Below are 25,903 nucleotides of genomic sequence, written 5' to 3'. Positions count from 1 at the left end.
GCGGCCTCATCTGCCTGCTGGTTACCTCACTGAACAGGGTCTGTGCCTTTCTGGTGTGCCCTGACTTTCACCACTACTGCCTTTACCAGGTGCCTAATCATCACTTCATGTTTTATCTGTCCTGCCACTGAGGTGACATACCTTCTACAGCTCAAGGCGATCGTGTAGCCATGCACTACTCCAAATGCATACCTACTTTCCGTGTATATGTTTTAACTTTGGTACGAAAGTTTAGAACTTAAAAATGATTAGAGCTTCATCCACAGTTGTGCCAACGTGTTTTAGCTTTAGAATCGCACTGAAAATCACTCTTACCCAGTAACTTCAATCTTTAAATCTAGTTAATTGCCCTCAGCCCTGCAGGTTGCAGGAATTTAGATTAATTATCAAGTGTCTCCAAACTTCTCAGTTTCTTTTTATTTTGTGTTTGGATTGTCTGTTGTTTCAGACTTAAAATGTTTGTTTTCAAGTTCCAATTAGCAACATCCGAAATTAAAAATAAATTCCCTGTTCTTTTGAGAACTGCGGCAGGAACCAAAATCCTCAAATCCTTAAACTTTGCAGGTTTAATACAACTCAGCATTAATTATAATTACACCAAACATTTCAAAATAAAGTACACTTTCCCTTTAATCCAAATCATAAAGTCACAAATTCAAACACACAAACATCATCCACACACACGCATGCACGCACGCACACACGTAGCACGTGCTTTTAAAGGAAGGAAAACAGAAATAAATTACGTCAGCAGTCTTGTGGTTCTTTCTTCAATTGGGTTTCCGACAACTGTAATTTAAAAAGTAAAGTGAATTCTCACAAGGAAACTTTCACCATTCTTACCCCAAAATGCAAAAAAGCCTGTAAGCTTCTACACAAGAGAAAAGCAATCACAGTTTCTCACAGCTCATAAATTTCAAGCAGTCAAGAGTTAAGTCTTTCACAGCTACAGGCAGACTTTTAAAGAGACAGAACACTCCAACCTCACAATTCTTTAGTCAAAATAAAAAAAACAAAAAATAACAGAATTTTCCATTCTCTTTCATTTCATTGTGGTTTAACTAATCTTCCCACCCCCCCCTCCACCATTTAAACCAACTTCTAATTCCGGATGTTACCTGTATTACCCATTCTGTACTGATTCAAAATCTCAAACTCATTCTCACCTGAACACATTATCTCCTCTAAAAATCCCTTTTTTTAAAACCTGGGAGAGATGTGGTAGCACAAAATCCCAACACTAATTCCACATCCCTCTAGACCATGCTTATAATTCTCACATCTAACTGGTCATTGAGTTCCCACAAATCCACAATTAAACCTTATATTAAGTTCACATAGGCACACTCAATAATCGCATTCACACTTCCATACGCTCCAAGAAATATGAACTCCTGTAATGAGATAAACACAAAGTGCCAAAAGTGTCCCCAGATCATGAGCTCCAGGGGAGAGAAAAAACAAATTAGAGTTTAAACCAGTTTAAAGTCTGACCCTTAATACACATTGAACAGCCATAAAAAAAACTTAAAACATCATGCAAGACCAGGCCACAAAGGGTTAATAACTCTTTTTAGTTCACTGACTCAAAAACAGCACTTACAGACACACATTCAAACAGGAAAACAAAATACACACGTTTATTTCCTTTTGTTTTTATCAACAGTATTCTAAAATACAGTGGTGCTTCTAATGTAATTTTTAAAAAGCATCCCCTGACTCCTGTCCAAGTTTGTTTTTGCCACCAATTCATTTTCTGGTCTGATCTTGTTCCTGGAGTCGCTGGCAAAGTCCCAAATAAGAATTGATTATGATTGTAATTTTTTTGTCCTCCCTATTCTTCTTTTGAACCTTCCACCACACCTCCTGGACTTCTGGGTTGAGCCTCACCCGTTGTTTTATATTTTACTGATAAAGTTCTTATGTTTATCTGCTATAAACTTGGAAAGTGAACCCTCTGGTCCCCAGTCTATGTTTTCCTCACTATTGGCCATACTTCCTAGGTATAGTCTGCCTGAGTGGTTCAGATCTGCAGATATTCTTTAAATCCTGCCCAGTTCTGACCTACGGATGCCTTTTAAATCCTGCACGGTCCTGGCCTACAGATGCCCTTTAAACCCTGTGCGGGTCTGATGTCCTGTGGGTCTCTGACCTGTGCGGCTCTGACCAGTGCTGTTCTGACCTCCTGCACAGTTCAGTTCTTACCAGCGCAGTTCTGCCCCTCTGCATATATTGGGCTCTGACCTTTTCTGCATGGTTTAAATCCTACCGGTGCAGTTCTGACCATCTCCCTGGAGTCTTTACTGTCCTCAGTTCTCTAACTTGATTCTTTTGATACTTGCTCATGTCGGTCCGGCCAGGCTAAGTGCCCTATCTGTGGTTGGTAAATTCAAATGCACTCACCCATCTTGCAGTGCTGTCCCGGTGACCCGATGTGAATATCCAGCCGACTACGCCAAGTGTTGCAGTGAAATTGAAACACCTCAGAGACTCGGGGACGGTTTTTGATTGTTTACTCAAGCAAACACAGGGAGAGCCTGTCTTAGTCAATCCAATCTAAGTCAGTACTCTGTCCTCTGAGTTGTTATATTGTCTTTTATACATTTAGTCCCTGAACTTTCATGACTGAAGATGTGTTCTCGTTCACAGAGGCTCACAATCTATTACAATAGGTGCTAAGTACCTTAGACCAACTGTCCCATTTTGCTGTGTATCTTGGTATTCCAGTGACTGACACTTCATTATCTGCAATTGCTGCCACAATAAGTGCTAAGTGTTGCAGACCCTTTGCCTCATCTTACTTAGCATTCTAATGACTGGCACCTACCTACCAATAATCACCGGGCTCGGACCTGCTATGGGTTAGTCTGAGCTAGTTGTAGCTGTGTGCTTTGTCTAGGCTAACATATGCCAAGTATCCCAGCAGCCTTTGCTTTGCAGGTTTCTTCCTAATATTTTTTTTCATGGCTCATAATATTACTGCTGCCATGCTATGCTATCAAACACCTATGTTACCTTTGCTAATAAATGAAAAACACCTTTTACACTCTAACAGTTCCTCGTTAGGAGCTGGCACTTATTTGCAATACGTTTCTGCTTTTTACTTCTACAGTCGATTGATGATGGCACTCGGCTACCATGTGGACTTTGCCAGTTAGTGGAGCGTAAGGGACCAGCATCCTATGTGTACTAGGGTTCCCTTAATCCAATCACATATTTCTAAACCTGCATTGTTATGGGGCTACATTGCCTTCAGCTCCCCATTTATACTATGGAACGCAATTGATATAGGGGTGCAGTAAGGTACCCCTCAAAAATAAAAGCATCAGAAAAGGACAACACTGCAGGAATTCCTCAGGGCAGCGTCCTAGGCCCAAGCATCTTTAGTTGCTTGATCAATGACTTTCCCGCCTAGATAAGGTCAGAAGTGGGGATGTTTGCTGATGATTGCACAGCGGTCACTTCCATTAGCCACCCTCAGATAATGAAGCAGTCCATTCCCACATTTGATAAGACCTGGACAGCATTCAGGCTGATCAGTGGCAAATAACATTCACGCCAGATGACCATTTTCAATAAGAGAAATTCTAACCACCTCCCTTGACATTCAATGGCACTAACATCTCCTAGTCCCCCTCTAGCAACTAGGGATACCATTGACTAGAAATTGAATTGGACCAGCCATATAAATATTTTGGCTACAAGAGCAGGTCAGAGGCTTGGTATTGTGTAGTGAGTAACTCACCTCCTGACTCCCCAAAGCCTGTCAACCATCTACGAGGCACAATTCGGGAGTATGAATAACTCTCTACTTGCCTGGATGAGTGCAGCTCCAGCACCAGCAACAGTCAAGAAGCTTGACGCCACTAAGACAAATATGCTTGCTTGATTGGCATCGCATGCACCATCTTAAACATTCACTCCGTCCACCACCAGCACAACAGGGCAGCTTTTGTGTACCATGTACAAGATGCACTGCAACAGCTCGCCAAGGCTTCTTCAACCTTCTAAACCCGCAATCTCTTACACTTAGAAGACGGGGATAGAAAAGAGATAGGAACACCACTACCTCCAAGTCACATGTCACCCTGACTTGAAAAGATACCACCATTGCTGCATGGGCATGTTGTCATAATTTTGGCACTTCATTCCTACCAGAACTGTAGGTGGGCTTACACCATATGGACTGCAGTGGTTCAAGAAGGTGGCTCATCACCACCTTCTCAAGGGCAATAGGGATGAACAATAAATGTTGGCCCAAACAGCAATGCCTACATCCCATGAATAAATAAATAATACTTTGAGAGATTGAGCTACTTATTTAAAAATTTGCAACAATGTGATGTATAATATCCTATGAAATTTTGTTGGATATGGTTTATTGAATACAGTTTTGTAGTTTAAAAAAAATCTAACCAACCTCAACAACAAGTCATAAAAATGAGTAGAAGGACCAATTTATTTATTAACAGATGCTGTGCATTAATACAGGGATACAGTAGAAAATAACGTACATAAAGCATTAGTCTTTGTCATGGAGAAGGACTTTCCTCTCTACGGAAGCTCTTTTAGTTCAAAATCCAAGAGATCAGCAATTACATTACTAAATCTAGCTCCCTTCCCCCCTGGGAGGATTGCAGTCCCAATTTTTCATGGCTTTATGATTCTGCCCCAGTTAAGGAGTTGGATATAATAGTGTTACACTAGGAGAGGGCTCCTGGACCGCATATCTCCTAAAAGTCAAACAGTGAAGTGTCAATATAAGCATGACTTCAGCTTTTATCTCTTGCTATGCTCAACTCTAGTCAGGGATGCTGCACAATTATTCAATGTAGTACATAAACATTCCAGGGCTCCCTATATAACATTACCCAAGCTTACACTGGGAACGATTGGTGGTTGAGCTTTATTTTCAAATTATGTATATATTTTCCAATGTCCCTCCTATCCTGAAGACACACACTTATTGTTAGATAAGGTTCCACAGGTTCTCTTTTGGGATCCCACCCAAATGGTCATTGCTCATTAGTCAGGGTCAACTTGGCAGGCTTTTCACACTGAGTCAGGAACAAACAGAGGCAGGAACTTTGGGTTAATTTCTGTGGCACTGGAGGTTAACAATCAGCCATGTTGGGTAATTTCAATATCGCGATTGGATTCACTGAGAGTATTAGTTTGTCCCCGTAAGAAGCATAATATGGATTATCTTTTTAATGAAAGACTATTATTAGGATTCTGGAGGCCATTCTTTATTTGGTGTACAAACCTTGAGTATACCTTCAAACAAAAGCACAAGAAATTTTATCAACAGCGGTAGGACAAAACCACCAAATAATCTATCCCTTTTTCATCGATCAACTAGCCCATCTACTTACGTGTCTTTCTCTCACTATAACTTTAATTCTTACTTTCTACAGAAATGCATTAAGTTGGCTCTTGATTCAGTTTGTTTTGTCCAATTACCATGTTATTTTGTGTGATCTGGGGTGGAGGGTGGTAATTTATTCCACAAGTCTATTCTTGTATGTGTGGGAAGAATTCCACTTGATTTCCCTTCTTACTCCCAATTTGTGTCCACTGGATGTGAACCCTTCACAATAGTGGACAATTAGCCTGCATCAATGCTGTCAATGCTTTTCATATGTTCCTGAAACTTTCAATTAAATCACAGCTGAAGTCTCTGACTTCCAAAATAATGAGCTCAACTTCCACATAATAACCTTTCCTCAAAATTACATTCTCGATGCTCAGGAATTTGTGTTGTTGCTTGCATCTCTACCTGCTAAAAGACAATTGCACCTTCCCTGTCATTTAATGAACAGAACTGCACCAATTCTTTCAAAATGGGGTTTGGTCAATGTCAGATACAGTAGCAATGCAACCTCTTTTTGATTTGTATTTTATTTCTTTTGAATGTAACTATGTAGTGTGTTGACTTTATATTGATTTATCTGTTATAAACCTGGGCTTTCTTCCCTGATCAATAAGGTGCACCACTGTTTCACTTAACTATTACTTCCAAATCTGGTTAAGAGAGAGGAAGAAAGAAGAGCGTGAAAAATGAAAAAGTGCATTAATAATTTTGCAGAATGTGCATATATTGAAATTAACTTGTCAATTCCATGTCGGTGTGAAATTTTATATTTTTTGTAGCCAGGATAAGGAGGGCACATATTACTTGGAAAATAGGGGGGCAATTTTAACCACAAAATACAGGTAGGTTGGGTTTGGTAGGATGTAAACATTTTTAAAATTCAATTTTACCTCAGCTCCAGTTTGAATGGATGTGGGATAAAGTGCTTGGCAACTACCTGCTCCCAAGAGTTGGATTGGCCATTTAAATATTATAATGAGGCTCAAATTTAACCGGTCTTCCTGGTTTAACCCTGGCCAGCTGGGTTTCTTGGTTCTTGGGAAACCTGGCAGCTAAAGGGAGGTGAGGAATGCTACATGGGAAAGGCAAGTGCCTTTACTGCACTGATTGTGGGTCAAGAGACGCACCAAGCTTACCTTCATCACTGCACCCCCCCACCCAAAACAACATCAGAACCCACACCCACAATCCAAATGCCTCCCACCTGATTGAACTTCCTGGGATCGGGGATCAGATCCACCCCACTCCCGACCCCCAACATTATCAGATCCCCCAGGGTCGGCAACCAACCCCCTCAAGATCTGGGCCTTTCGTACCTCCTCGTGCTTCCACTAAACTAGCTGCAGGCTTCCTACTTGCACCTGGCCTGTGGCCTCCTCCTGTGCATTGTTCACCTGACAGGGAGTCAAGCTTATCAATCAGGCTGACTTTTGGCCGTTTGGGAAAAGAAAAGATCCAAGTTGTGGACTTCTGGGTTTCCCAGCCTCCTCCCCACTCACAGAATCTGGCCCAGTTGTGATCGGGGCCTTAAGAGTCTAAATGGGGTAGAGATGCATAAAATGCTAAAAGTAGCGACATAAGTTAATAAGGCCGTAAAAAAGCAAACCAAGCACAGGGGTTAATTTCTAGAGTGATGGGACTGAAGAGCAGAGAAGCTATGTTAAACTTAAATCAAGCCATGATTTCACACAAAATAAAAACAGAATTACCTGGAAAAACTCAGCAAGTCTGGCAGCATCGGCGGAGAAGAAATCAGTCAACGTTTCGAGCCCTCATGGCCCTTCGGCAGAACTGCAGCATAGTTTCAACAAGGGAGAAATATAAATTGGTTTAAGGTGGGTGGGGTGGGGTGGGGGGGGCAAGAGACCCATTGAGGGTGTGGTGTGAGCAGATAATCAAACGATGTCAGAGACAAAAGGGTCAAAGAGGTGTTGAAGGTGGTGGTCTTTGTCTGAGAAAAGTGCTAATTAAGAATGGAAAACAGGATATTTAAAGTACAGCTCTAGTGGGGGTGGGGTGGAAAGACTAAAGGTTTTAGTTTTAGATTTAAAAATAATGGAAATAGGTGGGGAAAGAAGAATCTATATAAATTATTGAAAAAAAAAACGGGTGGGGGGGGGAAAAAGAAACGGGGTGGGGATGGGGGGAGGGGGAGTTTAAGATCTAAAGTTGTTGAATTCAATATTCAGCCCAGAGGGCTGTAAAGTGCCTAGTCGGAAGATGAGGTGCTGTTCCTCCAGTTTGCGTTGGGCTTCACTGGAACAATGCAGCAAGCCAAGGACAGACATGTTGGCAAGAGAACAGGGTGGAGTGTTAAAATGGCAAGCGACAGGGAGGTTTGGGTCTTTCTTGCGGACAGACCGCAGGTGTTCCGCAAAACGGTCGCCCAGTTTGCGTTTGGTCTCTCCAATGTAGAGGAGACCGCATTGGGAGCAACCGTACTGTACATGGTTTTGGTTGCCATGTTGTACAAAGAATGTGAAAACATCGGTGAAGGTGTGAAAATGATTCCCAAGGATGTTACTGGAACTGAGAGGTTATCCTGTATTGTGAGGAAAACTGAACAGGCTGGGGCTCTTTAGAAAAGGCAAGGCCGAGGGGTGACCTAAAAGAGGCCTTTAAAATTATGAATGGGTTTAACAGGGTGGACGTTGATAAGATAATTCAACTTGTGGGAGAGACCAGAAGAGGTCATAAATATCAAATAGTCATTTATAAATCTAATTGGGAATTCAGGAGAAATCTATAGCCAGAGGGTGCTACGAATGTGGAATTCCCTACCACTGGCTGTAGCAAATAGCATAGATGCATTTAAGGGAAAGCTAGATAAACACATGAGGGAGAATGAAATAGAAGAATATGTTGATAGGGTGAGATGAAGAGAGGTGGGAGATCTGGAGCATAAACACCAGCATAGACCAATTGGGCCAATGATCTATTTCTGTGCTGCAAATACTGTAATTCAATGTAAACAAAGGCAAGAGTGAGGGACAGAAAGAAAGAAACAAAGGGCGGAATTTTCCAGCCCTGCCCACCACTGGGATAGTCTGGTCCCATTGAAAATCAATGGACTTTTGGCTGGGCCGCCGAATCTCCTGCAGCTGGTCGCGCCACGATGGGGCTGGAAAATCCCGGCCAAAGATTGGTGACAGAGTTATAAGGGATAGCGAATTAAATGGGAAGGAAAATTAGCTCAGCCTAAATATTTTTGAATGTGTTTGAACACTTTCATGAGTTGCTCTATTCCGTTATTATTTTGAGTTGCAAACTTAGAAATGTTACTTACAATACTCTCATCCAAATAATTAATACATGCATTGAAGAGAAAGGACCCCAATACCACCCTGTAAAACAACCTGCTCTACCCGCTTTTCCACATTATGAAGTTCCAATTCATAGCAACTCTCTATCGTGTGTTTTTAAGGCAATTTCCTACATTCTACAAGAGGGTAGCTAGAATTTGATATGAGTTTCCCTGTTATTGTTTCTCCTTTTGGGAAATTACAGTTTTTTGTTTATATTTGTAGGTTGGATATCACGAGAATGATCCAGGTGTCCTCTTACCAAAATTTCCCATGAAGGGAACTCTCCACAAATATTGGCATGTTCCCAGCATCTCCTTGCAAATAGTGATGCACTCCCAAGAATCCACTGCCATGGGTTTAAAGACATTGTCAATTACTGAAAGAAAAACAGTGCTCAAGAAAGATACATTTATAGCACAGGAGGAAGCCATTCAGCCCATTATGCTTAAGTGAGCTCCTTGCTAGAGGAATGCAAAACTAATCCCACAGCCTCAGCCTGTCCATCTGACAAAGCATTCCATTCTTCACCAATTCTCTATAATCTCTCTCTTTACTCTTAGTGGAAATTTTAGAATTGAACCATCCTACCATTCACTCACCAATCAGAGTAACTCATCAGATGCATCCAATCTATCAAAATCCTTCATCACTTTAGAAACAGCTAGAACATCTCTTTATCCTTCTCTGGAAATAATCCAGATATCTCAAGTTTCCCCTCATAACTGGCTTCAATCTGATAAATCTATGCTTACGCTTTGCATAGAATTACACAGAAGACTCAGCAGAGAAATAGGCTGTTTGGCCCAACCAACCTATACTGGCGTTTATGCTCCTCCCATCCTTCCTCATCTAGCCCTTTATTCCCACACCCTCATTTGCAGATCTAGCTTCTCTTTACGTGTATCTATGCTATTTGTTTCAAGTACTTCCTGTGGTAATGACAGCTACATTCTCACCGCTCTCTGGGTGAAGTAGTTTCTTCTGAATTCCCTATTTGACTTCTTGGTGACTTACCTTATTTTGATGACTTCTAGTATTACTCTTCCCCTCAAGTAGAAGCATTCTCTATGTCAATGGCTTTCTCGGGTTTATAACCCTTTCTATAATTAGATAACCAAAGTTACACACAATACCTTAACTGTGGCTCAGCCCCAGAATTAATTTTGCTCTCAAATCAACAGATTCAGAGAAAATAATTAAAAGGAATATAGAATTCTCAAGATGCTGTCAAGCCTGAGCTGACCCTGGGATTACTTTGTGGATTGTTACATTCTTTGCCTTGAGTTCACTGTCAAAAGTTATCCATAGATGACAGACAAAAGATCAAATGTATGAAATCCATTGACATTAGTCACACTGGTAACACTTCAAAAATATAAGCTCCTGATTAAAAAGGGAGTCACACAAAGGTAGTAAATGAGAATGTATAAGATTAGTTATCTAATTCACACAAAATGAATAAGAAATTAAAAATAGCACTGTAGGCAGTGAGACTATTGAATTTGTAGGCCATTGTGCAGCGAACTGTGAGCTGGTGAGAAATAATTGATTGATTAACTAGCCAGACTGTTGGGGATAGGTACATCACACCTTCAGTGCTCATCTCAGTAGCTGGAATTCCTGTCAACCACACTATAGGCCATGAGTTGGACACCTCTTTAAACATAGATACTGAAGGATAAAATACCTATGGAAGAGATAGTACATGACATCTTAGTACAGTACATCTTAACCCAGGCCTGTAGTCCTGTGATTTTATTCATTGATACGGAACCTTAGTAAATAATTTCTGGGAACCCACGAACCAACTGCATCTCCCCTGACCACATCTGTAATTTCTTCAAAAAGCTTCATCTCTTTATTTAAATCAATACTGTTGTGTTTTTCTAATGATGTAAAGGAACCAATTGCTCATAAGGGATTGTGTAAACATGTATAGGTGCATGAGAACAGATACACATAGATATAAGGCTTGAAGACACTAGCAGCAGAAATGTGTAGTGTGCTATGCTTAAAGGCAAAAGTGAAACAAAAACAGGGTTGTATGACACACTTCCTTTTTAGTGAATGGCATGCTGCTAACCCTTAAAGGCATATTACAACACCCCAACCCCCTTTTTAAATGTACTTTTCCCCCGTTCCAAAGAAGTATAACTATTTAAACTACATGCTCATGTTTAGTTACCATTACATAAGTATATAGAACAGATGAATCTATGAGTCACTGAAGCGTAATCTGCTGGTATGCCCAAATCTTATAATGGTTTCTTTAATTCCTCACAGTGATTGTCATTCTTGTATCTTGTTCCTGGTTGCATTTGGGATCTTGTCCTAGATGCAATAGGACTATACAGTGGCTGAGGAGCTGGAAAGGATCTGATTTGACCTTGGTTACACCTCACCATTGCACAATTGTGTATAATGACTTCATAGGACTTTGGTTCCAAACAAATCCTTGTCACCTCAGCTGGTTGCCATATGCCTTAGGATCCCGGATGCAAATTTGTTGTCCCAACTCTAAACTTGGCACTTCTGCACTCGCATTTTTATTGTGCACATTAACCATCTTCTCTTGAAGTTTTATAAGTTGCTTTCTAGTTTCTGAGAGAGTAAAATGGATAAACTTAGGTAAATTGGTATGCATTGGCTTGCCGAGCATGAGGTCTACTGGTGATGGAATAGTTGCACTTAAAGGTGTCACTCTCAAATGTAGCATTGTAATGTGTAGATCTTGCTTGGTCTGTCTACATTTGAGAATTAGAGATTTTACTACGTGAATCATTCTTTCAGCTAGGCTGTTAGATCTAGGGTAGTGAGGAGAAGAAGCAGTGTGATCACTATTCCACTTCTCACACATATCTTGAAATGGCTTACCAATAAATTGTGGACCGTTATCTGTAATGATCTCTCTGGACACACCAAATAAACTGAAACTAGCACTTAGAGCATTTGTAACAGTTGTGCTTTACATATTGTGCAACTGTCGAACAATGGGGTACTTGATAAAGTAGTTGACAATAATAATGAAGTCAGTGCCATGGACGTGAAGGAGGTCGGATGTGACATTGGATCAAGGATGGGTAGGAAATTCTTGTGGAATGACTGGTTCTTTCAGCTGACTTGTCATATACTCTTGACATGCCTCGCACTTCTTGATGATGACTTCAATGTCATTGTTCATACCCAGCCAATAGCTTGTCTCTGTTGTGAGTCTTCTCGCCCGATCTATGCCCATGTGTGAGTGATGAAGTTGTTGGAAGAATATCAGGGCCAGAATACTGCCGTCGGCATGTGGGGTTGGGCCCGACACGCCAACGCGCAAAATGACGCGCAATGTTGTTGGGTGTGCGTCACGACATCACGCATCATTTAGATATTTTATTCGGCGGGTGCGCGCCAGAAGCAGCTACGTGCCCGCCGAACTGTCAAAGGCCTAATAAGGCCATTAGGAAACTAATTAAGCTAATTAACAGCACTGCCCGTCGAACCTTAAGGTTGGCAGGCAGGTGAAGAGCCCAAGCGGCCTTCGCATTTTTCGGGAAACCTCATCCACGGGCGGCATGAGTTTCCTGAAAGTTTAATTAAATAAAATTTGCGACATGCACAAACATGTCCCAGCTCATGTCACATGAGGGGACATGCTTAAATAATTTTTCAGATCATTTATTAAAAATTTGTACTATCAACTTAATCCCCCTGAGGCAGCTCCGTGCCTCAGGAAGATTGCTGCGCTCTTTCGGTTATGGTCATTTCTTGCTTTGTTCCTTCCACAATGGTAATATCATCAGTGACACAGATGCATCCTGGCACGGTGCATGTATTACGGTCCATGTGAGTTTGAAAGAGATCCTGGCTAAAAGATAGTCCAAAAGGAAGCCATTGAAAACAGTATTGCCTGAACTGGGTATGAAATGTAGTAAGGTCTTGGCACTTGTCCGCAAGATGTACGGATCAGTAACCAGTAACCATGGTTTCAAAGCTGCGTTGAGCTGTTGTGGTTTAAGGCATAAGATCAATGATCCATCCTTATTTAAGACACATGTAATTGAGTTGCACCAGCCTGTGTACGCTTATACTCTTCTAATGATATTGTCTTTCTCCATTTTGTCTAGTTCTACTTTTAAATTTGTCTTGTAAGTTAACGCTGCACTTATGTGGTGGATCTATTGATGGACTTACTTTCTCCTGTAAGAGCAATGTTGCATAACATTTGAAACCGCAATTTTATCAAACTATTCTGGATATTTCGATGTTAGGTTGTGAACTGAGGTGATAGGAGTAGTTTCTGATGTTGCTGTGCCTTGTGATCTCTGACGAATTCCATGGATTGTTACTAGTGTGACGTCACGGCATACTGGTAGACCTGCGCTCAACGGGCTTTTAGTGTTCATGATCGAGAATATCTGTGACACCCAGGAGGATTGATTGAACTTGCACTCCAGGAATTCGGATCCTGTGCATGGAATAAGTGAACTGCGGTACTGTGAAAGTTTCTCATAGTAGGTTTCGCCATGGCCCTCCATGTTCTCTGTCTTTTTGAATTTGCAGGGGTAGCATGTTGGCACTTGCCCCTGTGTCAATCTTGGCCAATAATGAGCTGTTGCCACTTAGGGTAGATAATTCGAATCTTGCCAAACTCTTTGATTAATGAGATGACATCTATGTTTTCCACAAGATTGACGGTGTGAAACATGTACCCACTGCTCTTTGTCTCATCGTGCACATCATTGTTATCCTCTGGTTTGTCAATCTCCTATGTATATGTTTCTGACGGGCTACTGGATGGTCGTTCCTATTTTTTGAAGGTACCTGTTGTGTCCAGTCTGTTTGGGTCAGCGTGTGGTACTTGGCAGCTGCATCAGCCTTTGCTCTAGTTCACTGCAGCTGCCAAATGGCCCTTTCTGCCACATATCTTGCAGAATTGATTAAAAGCTTGGCATTTACTTGGTGCATGCAGAAGGCAACACCATCCACATGTTTTGCCAGGTTTAGATATTTTAGGAAGTGTGTCACCAATTGGGGCTCTGCTTGGGGCCCGTAAGCTTTGTCAGAATTGTAAGAATTGCTTTGTATTTATGTCTATCCTTGAGTAGCTCTTTATTGCTATAGTTTTGAGCTTGTCTAGCAGATCTTTCTGAAATGCTTCCATGGTTTATGAGTTTTGGTGCCTACAAGTCTGGATGGATCTGTGGTGAAGTTAAAGAGATGGGTTAAAAAGGGGTTAAAAGTTTAGTGTTTTGGGGAAAATAACACAAAGTAGAAAAACTGGGCTGTTGCCTAGCGACAGTGGTCAAGTGATACAGAGACACCGAGAAAGACAGTGAAGGGTTCAGTGTGTATCAGAGATTGAACATGGATTTTTCAGTTCTCTTGAGAAGAGAAAAGTACAAGGCTAGTGGGACAGTAGTTAGCTGAATAGTCAATTATAGGACTCAGTAACATGATCAGTTTAGCTACTGAAACAGTGAGTTTAAAGTTTGGTTATTTTTGGGTGTCTCAGAGAGAGATATGAGTTGGGTGAGAAGCATCAAGTGAATGCTCAAGAATTCATTGGAAGAAAATAATTTGCACGAGTGCTAATCCTAAGCCAGGAGCCTTTGTCAAGCTAGTGGTAGCTCTTCACTGGTTTATGTGTCTGTAAAGATATTGTTGAGTAAAGCAATATTGGGAAATTGAATCATCTTCTTGGGTTTGTATTGAGATCTTTCCAACCTTGTTGCCTGGTGTGATACTTCATTTTTCTTGTTTAATAAATGTTTTATTCTTTGAGTTAAAAGTTCATCAGCAGACTCCTGTGAATTTGTTCAGTCATTTTCCTCCATGATTTCTAAACAAAAAAGTTAGGATCTATCAGGCCATGTTTCACTCTGGGATCTTACTTGTCCAGTATTAACATCAGCTGGGGTCGTAACACTTCCCTGGCCCAATTTTTATAACTTTTTTTTGATTTGACTCTCCCTCGCTTGCTATCGAACTAGCCCACACACTGGTTGCTCGCCTTTCCTGAATGAGCTAACCTGATGCTGGTCCTCTCAATGCGCTGTCCCACTTACGGAACTGACAGGGTATGCACTGCAAACTGACCACGAGCGATCCGTCAGCTTACCAGATTTTTATTTGAGCACTATCCCGGCACTGTGTCTTTAAAGCCTTTCAATGCAGTCACCACATTGCGGTTTCAGCACTCTCTGAAGCTGCGGCTTCATTGCAGCCTGACCAGAATGTCAAGGGTCATCTCCTGCCAGGTAGCATGATCTAAGAATGCTCGCCATGTTATACTTGTACTGAATCTTGTTTCCAGGCTGAGCACTATGATGTTTAGAAGGGACCACAGCTGTACACTATGTCGTGGTCTTTAGAATAATATAAAAAGCAACAATCACTCATACGAGATTGGATAAACACATTGTGGGTTCATTTATTAATTCCAGGCACATGTGAGAGAATATACATGGACAGAGGGATTGAAGACAGAAAAGCTGCAGAATTCTGTATAGTGTACTCGACTTAAGAGCAAAAGTGAAACATAATACACTCCCTTTCTAGTGATGTCATGCTGCTGTCCCTTAAAGGCATATTACAACAAATACAACTGAGTTTTGTTTATCATATGAACTAACATGTTAGCATGTCAAGTATTGATCTTCTGAGATAGCTGTGGAGAAATGTGTTTTTGATTTTGTACAAATTTGAATATTTACTGTTGTGTGCCTGCGTTTGGTGATATTAAGTTTGTTGTGATTTTTTGTCACATAGATTGGAACCTGGGACACAATCAATGGCTTAAATATCACCGAGATTTCCAGGGGAAGAGGATCTAACATAACAGATTCATTGACAAATCGGTCACTGATTGTGACAACAATCCTGGTAGGTGATTTTGCTTGATTTCCTCTTTTCTTCTGAAAAGTAATTAGTCTAAAGCAGAATTCTGCATTCCCTGGTGCTAAGATCCAAACTAGAATCTGAAATTAAATTTTAGATCTCAAAATACCAAATTTCAAGCTCCAATCCTGTGCTATTTTCAAAGCTTTCTGACTGATACACTTGAAAATACAAATTTATCAGATCCAGGTCATAATCAATCTAGCTCCACAGTTCAAGAAACGTGGCCAGTTATATTCAATTTTGAAATTATAAAGCCAGTATTAATACTCTTTACACAGCAAAACATCTCCCGCTTGAAAGATGAGTCAATAGGCATCCAAATCTCACAGTAGTACCTATTAAACTGCCCTGTTCTCGATATGTAGGCATGGGAGGAAGGTGGATTGTTGAATGAGGTTTGCTGAATTCAATATTCATTTTCTCAAGCCCAACTAATTGCCTCAACATCATTTTTGCAATATTTTATTTTCACCCGAATTACAACAAGGGTACAAAGATGGGCACCATACCAAAAGGAACCACCTGGGCAGGAGAAGGGGCAAAAGCTTCAGAGGTGGAGGTGAAGGACAGATTGAGCAGATTATTGTAGGATTATTGTAATGAATGGAGGCCTCACTCTCATCCAGTGCCATCTGTCATATTTGAAATGGATAGAAATTTGACTCATTATAAATCCTGAATGTAAGGATGGGACCCAGCACATGCCTATTGGAAGGATCACAGATTTTTGAGCAGTACAAAAAGAGATCATTTGGCTCATTATAACTGTTCTGACTTTGAAATAAGCACTTAATTCTGGTCCCCTGTCCTTGTCCCATATCCTTTAAAACATTTCTTTTTTTCTTTTTCAATTATTTATTAGTTTTCCTTTGGAAAAACCATTATTGTTTCTGCCTCTGTCACTGGTCCTGATAGGGCATTCCAGCCTCTTCATGAACAAATGTCTCCTGATCTCCCATTGTTCTTTAAAATATGATATTAATCTTATGTCTAGTTACTAAGTCACCAAGCAGAAGATTTTTTTTTCCTGATTTATCTATTAAACTTGTTCATCATTTTGAGCACCTCAATAAAATACCCTTAGTCTTGCTTGCTTTAATGTAAAGAGCTCCAGTTCTCTCATCCATATAACTAAAGTCTTTTGTCCCTTAGTAAATTGCTTTTAAACTGTCTCAATGGCCTTGACATTCTCTCTGAAGTAAAGTGCCCAAAATTGGTGCAGTATTCTAAGTGCAACCCCTAAATCTCTCCTCTTCCATTTTTGTTAAAGTTTTAGTGTATATGCTGTCTTTTATTATTCATCACAAGGTCTATCACTTCCTATTCCTCCAGATTAAATTTCAACTAACTTCATTCTGGCCAGTCTATTAACCTGCCTGAGAAGACTTTCGTAATCTGCTTCACAGTTAACAGCACTCCTGATTTTTGTGCCTTCTGCAAATTTTGATATTGTGCCTTTATGCTTGGGTCCAATTAATCATTTGTGGGTACTGAGAAGAGCAGTGTTTGCAACGCTACCCCAGGGGGGCTCCATTGTTTACATTCCTTCACTTTAAAAAACATTCATTTGCCACTTCTGCATTTCCTTTAAATCAATTCCTTCTCCATGCCAAAGCACCCTCTTTAGTACAATGTACCTTAATTTTATCATCAAGTCTTCTATGCAGTACTTTATCAAATGACTCTTCAAAACCCTTTTACAGTAAATTCATTGCAATTCCTTTATCAATGCAATCTACTATGTTGTTAAAAGTTAAACTGAATTTGTCAGATATAACTTACCTCTCAAGTGTATGATGGCTGTTTGAATTAACTCATTCCCTTTTCAGTAAATATTAATCTAATTCAGTATTACAACCTCTAGAAGCTTAGTTGTTATCAGTTAGGCAGACTGGTCTGTAAATACATAGTTTATTCTTTTCTCTCCTTTTAAACAACTATCCAGTTTATCTGTTACTGCCTTTTTCAAGTAACACTGTGGGAGCTTTACTCTTCTCAGCCGTGACTCAGTGCCTCTCTGTCAGAAGATTAGGGGTTTAAATCCTACTTGGGCACAAAAATCTAGGTGGTGTGCAGTGCTGAGGGAGTGCTGCACTCTGAGGTTCTGTCTTTTGCATGAGATGTTAAACTGAGACCCCATCTCACAGATTAACATAAAAGTCCTATCACATTGGCCGGAATTTTCCAAGGAACAGCACTGATCAGTGGATTTCCGCTCCGTTCGAACATTCCTTCGACCTGACACTATTCTGTATTTCTTCTGGGACCTTCTCAGCCTGACTTTCCCAGAAATGCAGAATAAAGTCGAGGGAAAGACAAGACATGCCCCCGTTAAATGGCACTAGCTATCGTACAGTAAGTTTAAAGGTCCAGTTGGAATGGTAGTGAATGGATGAATGGATGGGTGAGTGGATGAATGAGTGAGTAGGATGTGGGTAGGATTGTAGGGCGGATGAAGTAGGTGGGTAGGGTGGCCTGTGGGTGAGGTAGTAGGTGGGTGGGGTGGTAAGTGGTTGAGGTGATAGGTATGTCAGGTGGCAGGTGGATGAGGTGGTAGGTGGGCGAGGTGGTAGCTGGTTAGGGTGGCAGGTGACTGAGGTTGTAGGTGGGTAGGGTGATAAATGGATGAGGTGGTAGGTGTGTGAGGAGGCAGCTGGATGAGGTGGTCGTTGGGCCTGGGGGATAGTTGGCTGGAAAGGAGGTAGTTGAGTTGGGCTGGGTTGACGGGGTAGTCAGGTGGCCAGGCAGGGTTGTCGGGTCAGTGGTAGTTGGGTTGCGTGGGGGTGTAGTTGGGTTGGGGGTGGTTGAGTTGGGCCGGGGGAGTGGGGTAGCCAGGGATTCGAGGTGGTTGTTGGCTCAGGGGGGCAGTTGGATAGTCAGGGGGCTATTTGGGGGTCTAGTCGGTCAGTTCCCTTGGTAATCGGGCGATCTAGTGAGTAGTCGGGTTGGGTTTGGGGGTAGTCAGGAGAAGGGGGGTCAGTGTGAGTTTTTGGGCAGTCAGTTCTGGAGTTACCCAGGTGTTAGACTAGGGGCAGGATTTTCATCTTGTCGGGCGGGCCCAGGAACGGCCGCGAGACCGCCCACTCGTGGGCTCCGACCATGCTTTCAGGCTGGCTGGCCAATTAACGGCTAGCCAGCGTGAAAGGCACGCTAAGAGCCTCAGTGCTGCCAGGGTGTGGGGAGGGAGGAGCGCGAGTGCTGAGGTGTGCACATGCACAGGGGAGCATGCACTGACAGCTCCCTGAAGGCACAGAGCTGCCTCAGGGAGCTGAAGGATTTTAAAATGAAAAGAATCTATTTACATATTATATAAACATGTCCCCATGTATGACTCAGTCACATGAAGAAGGACATGTAAAAAAGATGTTAAAAAATTTTATTGATTTTTTTTTTAGTAACTGTTGGAAATCTCATCCTGCCCGTGGATGAGGTTTTGTTAAAAATGCAAAGGCTGCCTGGCCTCTTCGCCGGCCCACCAGCTGAATGGCTGATTCATGCTTGCTTAATTACTTAAGGGCCTTAAAAGGCCTCTTAATTGTCAGCGGGTGCGCTGCCGCCTCTTGTGCCTGCCCACCAACCAAAAGATCGCGAGAGTGCGCAATGACGTTGGGACGCTCGCCTGACATCGCGCCTCATTTTACGCTCGAGCGGGTCAGGTGCGTGCCTGCCTGCTCAGCGCAAATTTCTGCCCTAGGTTTTCATCTGTCTAGCAGTTCCTGCGTAACTATTCAGTTAAGTAAGTCAGAACCATCCCAAGCCTCCGACTCTAATGCAGAGTGGGAGACTTGCAGTGGGTCCCGAGGAGCAGGGCAATTGCCTCTTGGATGTTGAAACTTCCTGGGCAATTCCCACAGAGGTCAGTGCATCAGGACCTCCACAGGGCTCTGATGCTCATCGCAGTCCGGAGACCGTAGATTTGGGCCATTATTTCAAATGAGAGCAGGGGTGTTCTCCCTAGGGTCCTGACCAACAAATATCCTTCAATAGCCTCAGTAAAGCAGATTATGTGATCATTATCCCATTACTGTTTATCGGATTGCAAATTGCAGCATGCAATTTGACTGCTATATTTTCTGCATTACAACAGTGACTATACTTCAGAAGTGCTTCACTGGCATAAAGTACTTCAGAGCACCCTGAGGTCATGAAAGCAGGAGTACCAGCCTTGATTTTTGTGTTCAAGTCCTGGAGTGGGACTTGAACCTCAAACCTTCTGACTCAGATAAACAAAGGCAGTATCTGCATGACCAGTTCTTAGATCCCTGATTTATGCTTTGAGTCAGACATCAAGCTGTGGTCAGGACACTCAACAGTCAGTCCCTAAATATGTTGCCTCCTATCCAGCATAATTCATATTGGAGTATTATCAGAGATTGTATGACCAACATTCATAAAATTCGTGTATTTGCATACTTTTAATTCTGGCCTTGATGCTTTTCAAGGTGGTAAACTGGTTCAGTTTTATTAATACAGCTGAAAATGGGGTCACCACTAAAACTAAGCATTGGCAATAATAGTCCCAGTACTCTACCTGTGAACAATCTGATTTAAATTCACTGAAAGTGGCTTCAGAAATCTATTCTGAACCGTTTAATAGTTTATTTGATGTATACTAGTCAGTCGCTTCATAAATTATATCATTGGCATGCAAAAAAAAACTTTCAAAGCATGTCCACCAGTGCCTGAGCAGCCAGGAAAATGAAGCCAATTTGGGGAGCCTTCACTATATCAGGGCAATCGGTGGAATTTCATCTAGACCTGGGGCGTGGTCAGTTTTGCAGATGGGGCCTGATTCGGGTGAATTGAATCCTACATCATTGGAAAATATTGCAGAAAACACAAATGTAAGTGGTGTGTGGTGCAACTGACTTATGTTTAAAATTCCTGATCTTTTGTGCTGATTCTGTCAATCTACGGGGAATGCACTGAATTACTGACATAAATAAGTGGAAACTGTACCTCAAGATCTTCCAAAAAATTGCACTTCAGGAAAAAATTCTAAATGCGATTTACTGTAATAAAATAAAGCTTCTAAGAATTATGGCACAGATCATTAAATCTTTTGCTGGGATTGAAATGCAGATTTAAAGGAAAGTGGGGAAAACATTTAACATATTCCTGGAGTAATCTGCAGTCCATAAAACTATAAAATTGAGAGCACCTTTGGTGGAAAATGCTACCGTGAAATCTATTATTTTTTCTGAAATGTTGTTCGAACGGAATGCCCTGTTTATTTTCGGTATCAAATCAGCGGCTAGCAGAATTCATCAAATAAAATGAGGACGCCTTCAAAGCAAAGCCTATTGATTATAGTCATCATGGTGAGCATGGGAATGGAAGAGATCACAGAGAAAAACATCAATTCTAGTAATTCAGTAAAAATCCAATTCTACTACCAACAGTCATGATTAGTCTGTGTCTTAGCAAAATGTAATGCATTGAAAGGAAGGGAGGGTATTAATAAATAGGTTAACAACATTTGTAGAGTTTGACTCAAACACAATTCTAACACTAATCTAGCTAACAGGGTGAGGGATGTTCTCCTAGTTGGTGCATGGCCTTATCGATGGATTTTTGGATAATTTAATGCACTCTGATAGGGTTTATGGCATGTAGATTTTTTTCAAGTGCTCTGAATTAAGACTTCTGCTCTTCAGCAATGAAAACCATGTTTCTTAAAGTGCTGGGTGGTTTGAACTACAAGGTGGGTAAGAGAATTGTCAAGGGAATTTGACGCAGTGCCAGCTTAAGAAGTTGAAACTCTCTCATTCCTCCTTGTAGAAGTAGAGGATGGAGTACACTATTAAAACACCATTGGTCACAAACCCATTCATGACAGTTTTGCTGATGGTGCTGAACATTTTCTTAACTTCAGCACTTTCCACCGAATCTGGGGTATCTCCACGGAGGTAAATGAGACAATGTGATTGCTTAGACATGGAGTTACTGGAAATATCACGTGTGACTGCTGGTAATGGCTATCTCCCTTATTTCACCAACCTCCATACCCCCTTCGCCCCCAACGCCTCTGTACACATCCCTCTCTTCACTCCCCACAACCACCACCACCACTTCCTTAGCTTTCAGTGCCACTTGGGTATACAGTAGCTTTGAAATCAAAGGAAGGACTCAGGCTTGTACCCCTGACATCCAGAAAATTACTTGGAGATGAGTTGAAGACAACAAAATTACCAAGGCCCAGGTTTTTGCTCCCGAGGCAGGTATTCAGAGATGGGAGAATTCCTGGTCCTGCGAACCTGACCTTTAAAAACAGTGTGCCACAGTTCCAATTTTCATTCCGAGAGGGGGTGGAGGGAGGGGGGTTCGGGCTGGATTAGAAGTCAAGCCCACCATCCCGGGAACAAGTGCAGAGGCTGCCCGGTGCGGAGGTGAACTGGGCGGAAGGCCTGCCCCTGTGCTCCGGCTTTTGTTGAATTCAATTTTTTAACAAAAGATTAAAGCAAAAAGCAGCACTCCAGCCCTCACCTCATCCTTCGCCCCCACACACTACCCATGCCCCATCCATGCCAACCTATGCCACATCATGCCACCCAGTCCCAAAGTCCTTCACACCCACTATGCCAACACATGCCACTCTGACTCGTCATGGCCCCTCATATCATGTCAACACATGCCCCTTGACCTACCCCCATGGCCCCTCACACCATCCACGACCCCCACATCGCCATGTCCCTTTATAGCCCATATGCCAACTTAGTGCCAACTGATTTCAACCCAAGCTCTCCAGTGACCATCCTTTGCCCTTACCCCATTCAGGCCAACTCACCTAGTATCCTCCATAGGGAAACCTCAGGAACCATGCTGACATAAAATAAAGTTATGTGCTTATTGATGATGTCACTATTTTAAACAAAACAGCACTCTCACTGAGAAAAAAGACGTTCAACAGAAATTTCTTCAACTAACCTCTTATTAAAACAAGCGTTACCTTTCTATGACCACTTGAATCTGACAATCAAATTGCTCACTTAACAGGCACCCCTCTGTGATAATGTTAGTTTGTAAACTCAGTCATTGCAGTACAAATCATATAATGAAAGCCCTCAGATGGAATGAAATATCACACACGGCCTTTTTTTGAACACCAGACTTTTTTATTTAGTTAAAGTCCAGCAGAGTTAAATCCATTCACATATTTGACAGTTCCAGTGTGGATTGATAGTTCCAATGAGTTTTGGCAGTTCTTTGACAGCTTTGACAGTACTTTGACAGCTTGGTAGTCATTTGACAGCTTGATAGTTTGACAGTGCTTTGACAGTTCTTTGACGGTTTTTTGACATCTTTGACAATTTGACAGTTCTTTGACAGCTTTGAAAGTTCCAATGTTTTATGCACTTTTTATGCACAATCGTGTTTACTTTTAACACTCCCAAAGGATGTCTAACCTAACCCAATGAGTGCCTTACCTACCTCAAAATGGTTCCTTACCTCTCCCAAAGGCTTTATATGACCAGATCCAAAGGGGTAGCTTACCTCTCTAAAGGGGTATTCTGGCTATCCAAATGAATCCATTAAGTTCAGACCAGCTCTTACCTGGTCTAATCTGAACACGCTGAGTTTCACACTCCTGGCCTACCAAAATCCCACTTCAGTGGAGGCAACTGATGTTTTAAATGCCTAGCTGCCTCCGTAAACCACGCATGCGTGAATGTAAGCTCGACTTCAGTCCCGGCCTCGTTAAAATAGGAAATGTCATGTTCGGGGGTGGGATATAGGATTCTCGGCCATTTCTGCCATTTTTGCCACATCAAAGAGCCTCTCCATCATGGTGAAAATCTGCTCCCAAGTTTACATTCGCAATTGGGAACTATATTAACGGGTTAATTGAACTCCAATTGCGTTTATTGCTTTCACTGAATCTTTGCTCTGCTCAGATATCTAGTAAAAATATTCTTGAAATATAAATGTGGCTCTGATAACTGTAAAGATTGCATGGTTCAAAAACTGGAGAACAAAACATTCAACAGATAATTTAATTTCAAATAATGCTTGAAATGTTGTTCAGCAAAGGAATGTAAAGTGTGGAAGAAAGAGATTGATTAAAGCCCATTTCAAGTATTATTTGAGACCAAATTCAATCATGCTTACTCCTCCCCAACATTTGTTCATGTCAGAAACTGATGGATGAGGGCATTCTCAACTAATGTGCCTGTACGCATTTTCTCTGTATGTGCAAAGTTGTCAATACATTGAGTACTTTCATCACCAATGTGGGTAGTGGGATTTGGGAAAATTCCTGGTCCAGCCTGTGCACCTTGGGAGCATGTGCCCACAAAAGTGACATCTTCATTGCAGTGTTTGGGGGGGGGGGGGGGGTGGGGGGGGGGGGGGGGGTGCCGGCTGGAGTTGGGCCAGCCCGACCTGGGAGAGGGGTCAGAGGCAGTCACGGGCTGCCGGGTGCCAAAGCAGGCTGCTTAAAAGGCACGCCTCAGTGCCATGCAACTTCATTGCAGTTAAAATAAAAACACAAAGGCCCTCCAGCCCTGATCCCTCACAACCCCTCACCCATCATGGCAACGCCTCATGCCCTCTATGCCAAACTGTGCCCCTTGGCCTAACCGCCAATGGCTGCTCATTCCCCCTATACCAAGCTATGGTATTTTCATATCCATTGACCCACTGTACACTTTATAGAATCAATGATCCCTATAGTGACAATAGGATGTGTAAAAAATCATTTATTCATTATTTTCCACGATAAGCTTACATAGAGGCTCAGCTGAGAGCCCAGACATCCATTACTCTGTTGAAACACTTGAACACCAGAGAAAACATTGCTTGATTGACAGATCTGGCTCTCTGATCTCTGCTGCCAACTTTATTTACACAACATTAAGAGGTTTCAAGGGCTTGCAGCTTCTGTTATTGGCACTTTAAATGGTCCGGACAATTGACATTTTTATTAGGCTGTAGTGAAAATATCTTTTTTAACAAAGGAAAATAATGATTGAATGACTTTTTAAAAGCATTTTTAAACATCCTATTGTCACTATAGGTTTTGTTGGCTCTATACAGTGCCTAGTGGTTCAATAGACATGAAAGTGCCATAGTTTGGTATAGGGGGCATGAAGGGCCAGCGGGTAGGTGGAGGGACATAGCTTGGCATGGGGCATGAGGGGCCATGGCAGTGGGTGGGGGGCATACCTTGGTCTGGGGAGTATGAAGATGAGCATTTGAACTCATCTTTTAAAAGGTCCCCTCATGCAGACTAGGGTCCATGAAACCTCAGGTGACATGAACCACGATTTTTTAAAAACCTGACCTGACTCAATGAAAATTGCGGTAGAGTAGGACATGCCTATCTCCGCAATGGAGTTGGCTAAACCGGGAGTGCTGGGTGCAGGCTTTTAACTTGAACTAGCCTGCACCCTTTAAAAGCAGTCCTGAAAATCAGACAGCCTTGGAATGGGGCTTTGAGTCCCAGAATCGGGACCAGCCCATAATTTTTAAAGGGCTCCTGAGTCACCCTAACTCAGTGTAAATCTATCCCATTGTTCTCATCAAAGCAGAGGACAGAACTTTCAGAGACCCTGTACCACTTCAGCTGCAGTGAGTGACATATCACAAAATCAGAGTTAATTTGCTCACAATTTACTACCCATTGACATAAATGGATGGGAAAACAGTGAGAAGCACACCCTCCAGCTTCCAATAAGAATCCTGCTGCATCTGAGTTCCCCATGTTGCTCACAAAACATTGAGGTAACCTACCTAAAACCGCGTTAAAAGCTTACAGACATCACTTATTATTCTGGCACACCTTTCCCAAGCGCTACCCCCACAACCTCCCACCAACATCCACACTCCTGAATTTATAGACCATTATATCAAAATATACATTTTTTTTTCATTCATGGGACGTGGACTTCGCAGAGTAGGCAAGTATTTATTGCTCATCTCTAATTGCCCTTGAGAAGGTGGTGGTGAGCCGCCTTCTTGAACCGTTGCAGTCCATATGGTGTAAGTACAGCTACAGTGCTGTTAGGGAGGGAATTCCAGGATTTTGACCCAGCAACAGTGAAGGAACGGCGATACATTTCCAAGTCAGGATGGTGAGTGGCTTGGAGGGGAACTTCCAGGTGATGATGTTTCCATGTGCCTGCTGCTCTTGTCCTTCAAGATGGTAGAGGTCATAGGTTTGGAAGGTGCTGTCTAAGGAACCTTGATGAGTTTCTGCAGTGCACCTTGTGGATGGTACAAACTGCTGCTATTGTTTGTTGGTGGTGGAGGGAATGAATATTTGTGGATGGGGTGTCAATCAGGGAGGCTGCTTTGTCCTGGAAAGTGTCAAGCTTCTTGAATGTTGTTGGAGCTA

General features: G+C 42.0%; 1 protein-coding gene across 1 annotated transcript in view; it reads left to right on the top strand.

The window, feature by feature from the left end:
* Positions 1–25,903, top strand: part of LOC144695885 (glutamate receptor ionotropic, kainate 3) — a 549,188-nt gene that overhangs the window by 249,044 nt on the left and 274,241 nt on the right. Inside the window, exon 9 of the mRNA XM_078566956.1 lies at positions 15,436–15,549. Coding sequence (XP_078423082.1) covers positions 15,436–15,549 — 114 coding nt within the window. The remainder of the gene's footprint in view (positions 1–15,435; positions 15,550–25,903) is intronic.

Source organism: Cetorhinus maximus, chromosome 21 (genome assembly GCF_964194155.1).
Source record: "Cetorhinus maximus chromosome 21, sCetMax3.hap1.1, whole genome shotgun sequence".
NCBI classification, from domain to species: Eukaryota; Metazoa; Chordata; class Chondrichthyes; order Lamniformes; family Cetorhinidae; genus Cetorhinus; species Cetorhinus maximus.
The sequence above is the reverse complement of the archived record's forward strand: the minus strand, read 5'-3'. Positions and strand labels throughout refer to the sequence as shown.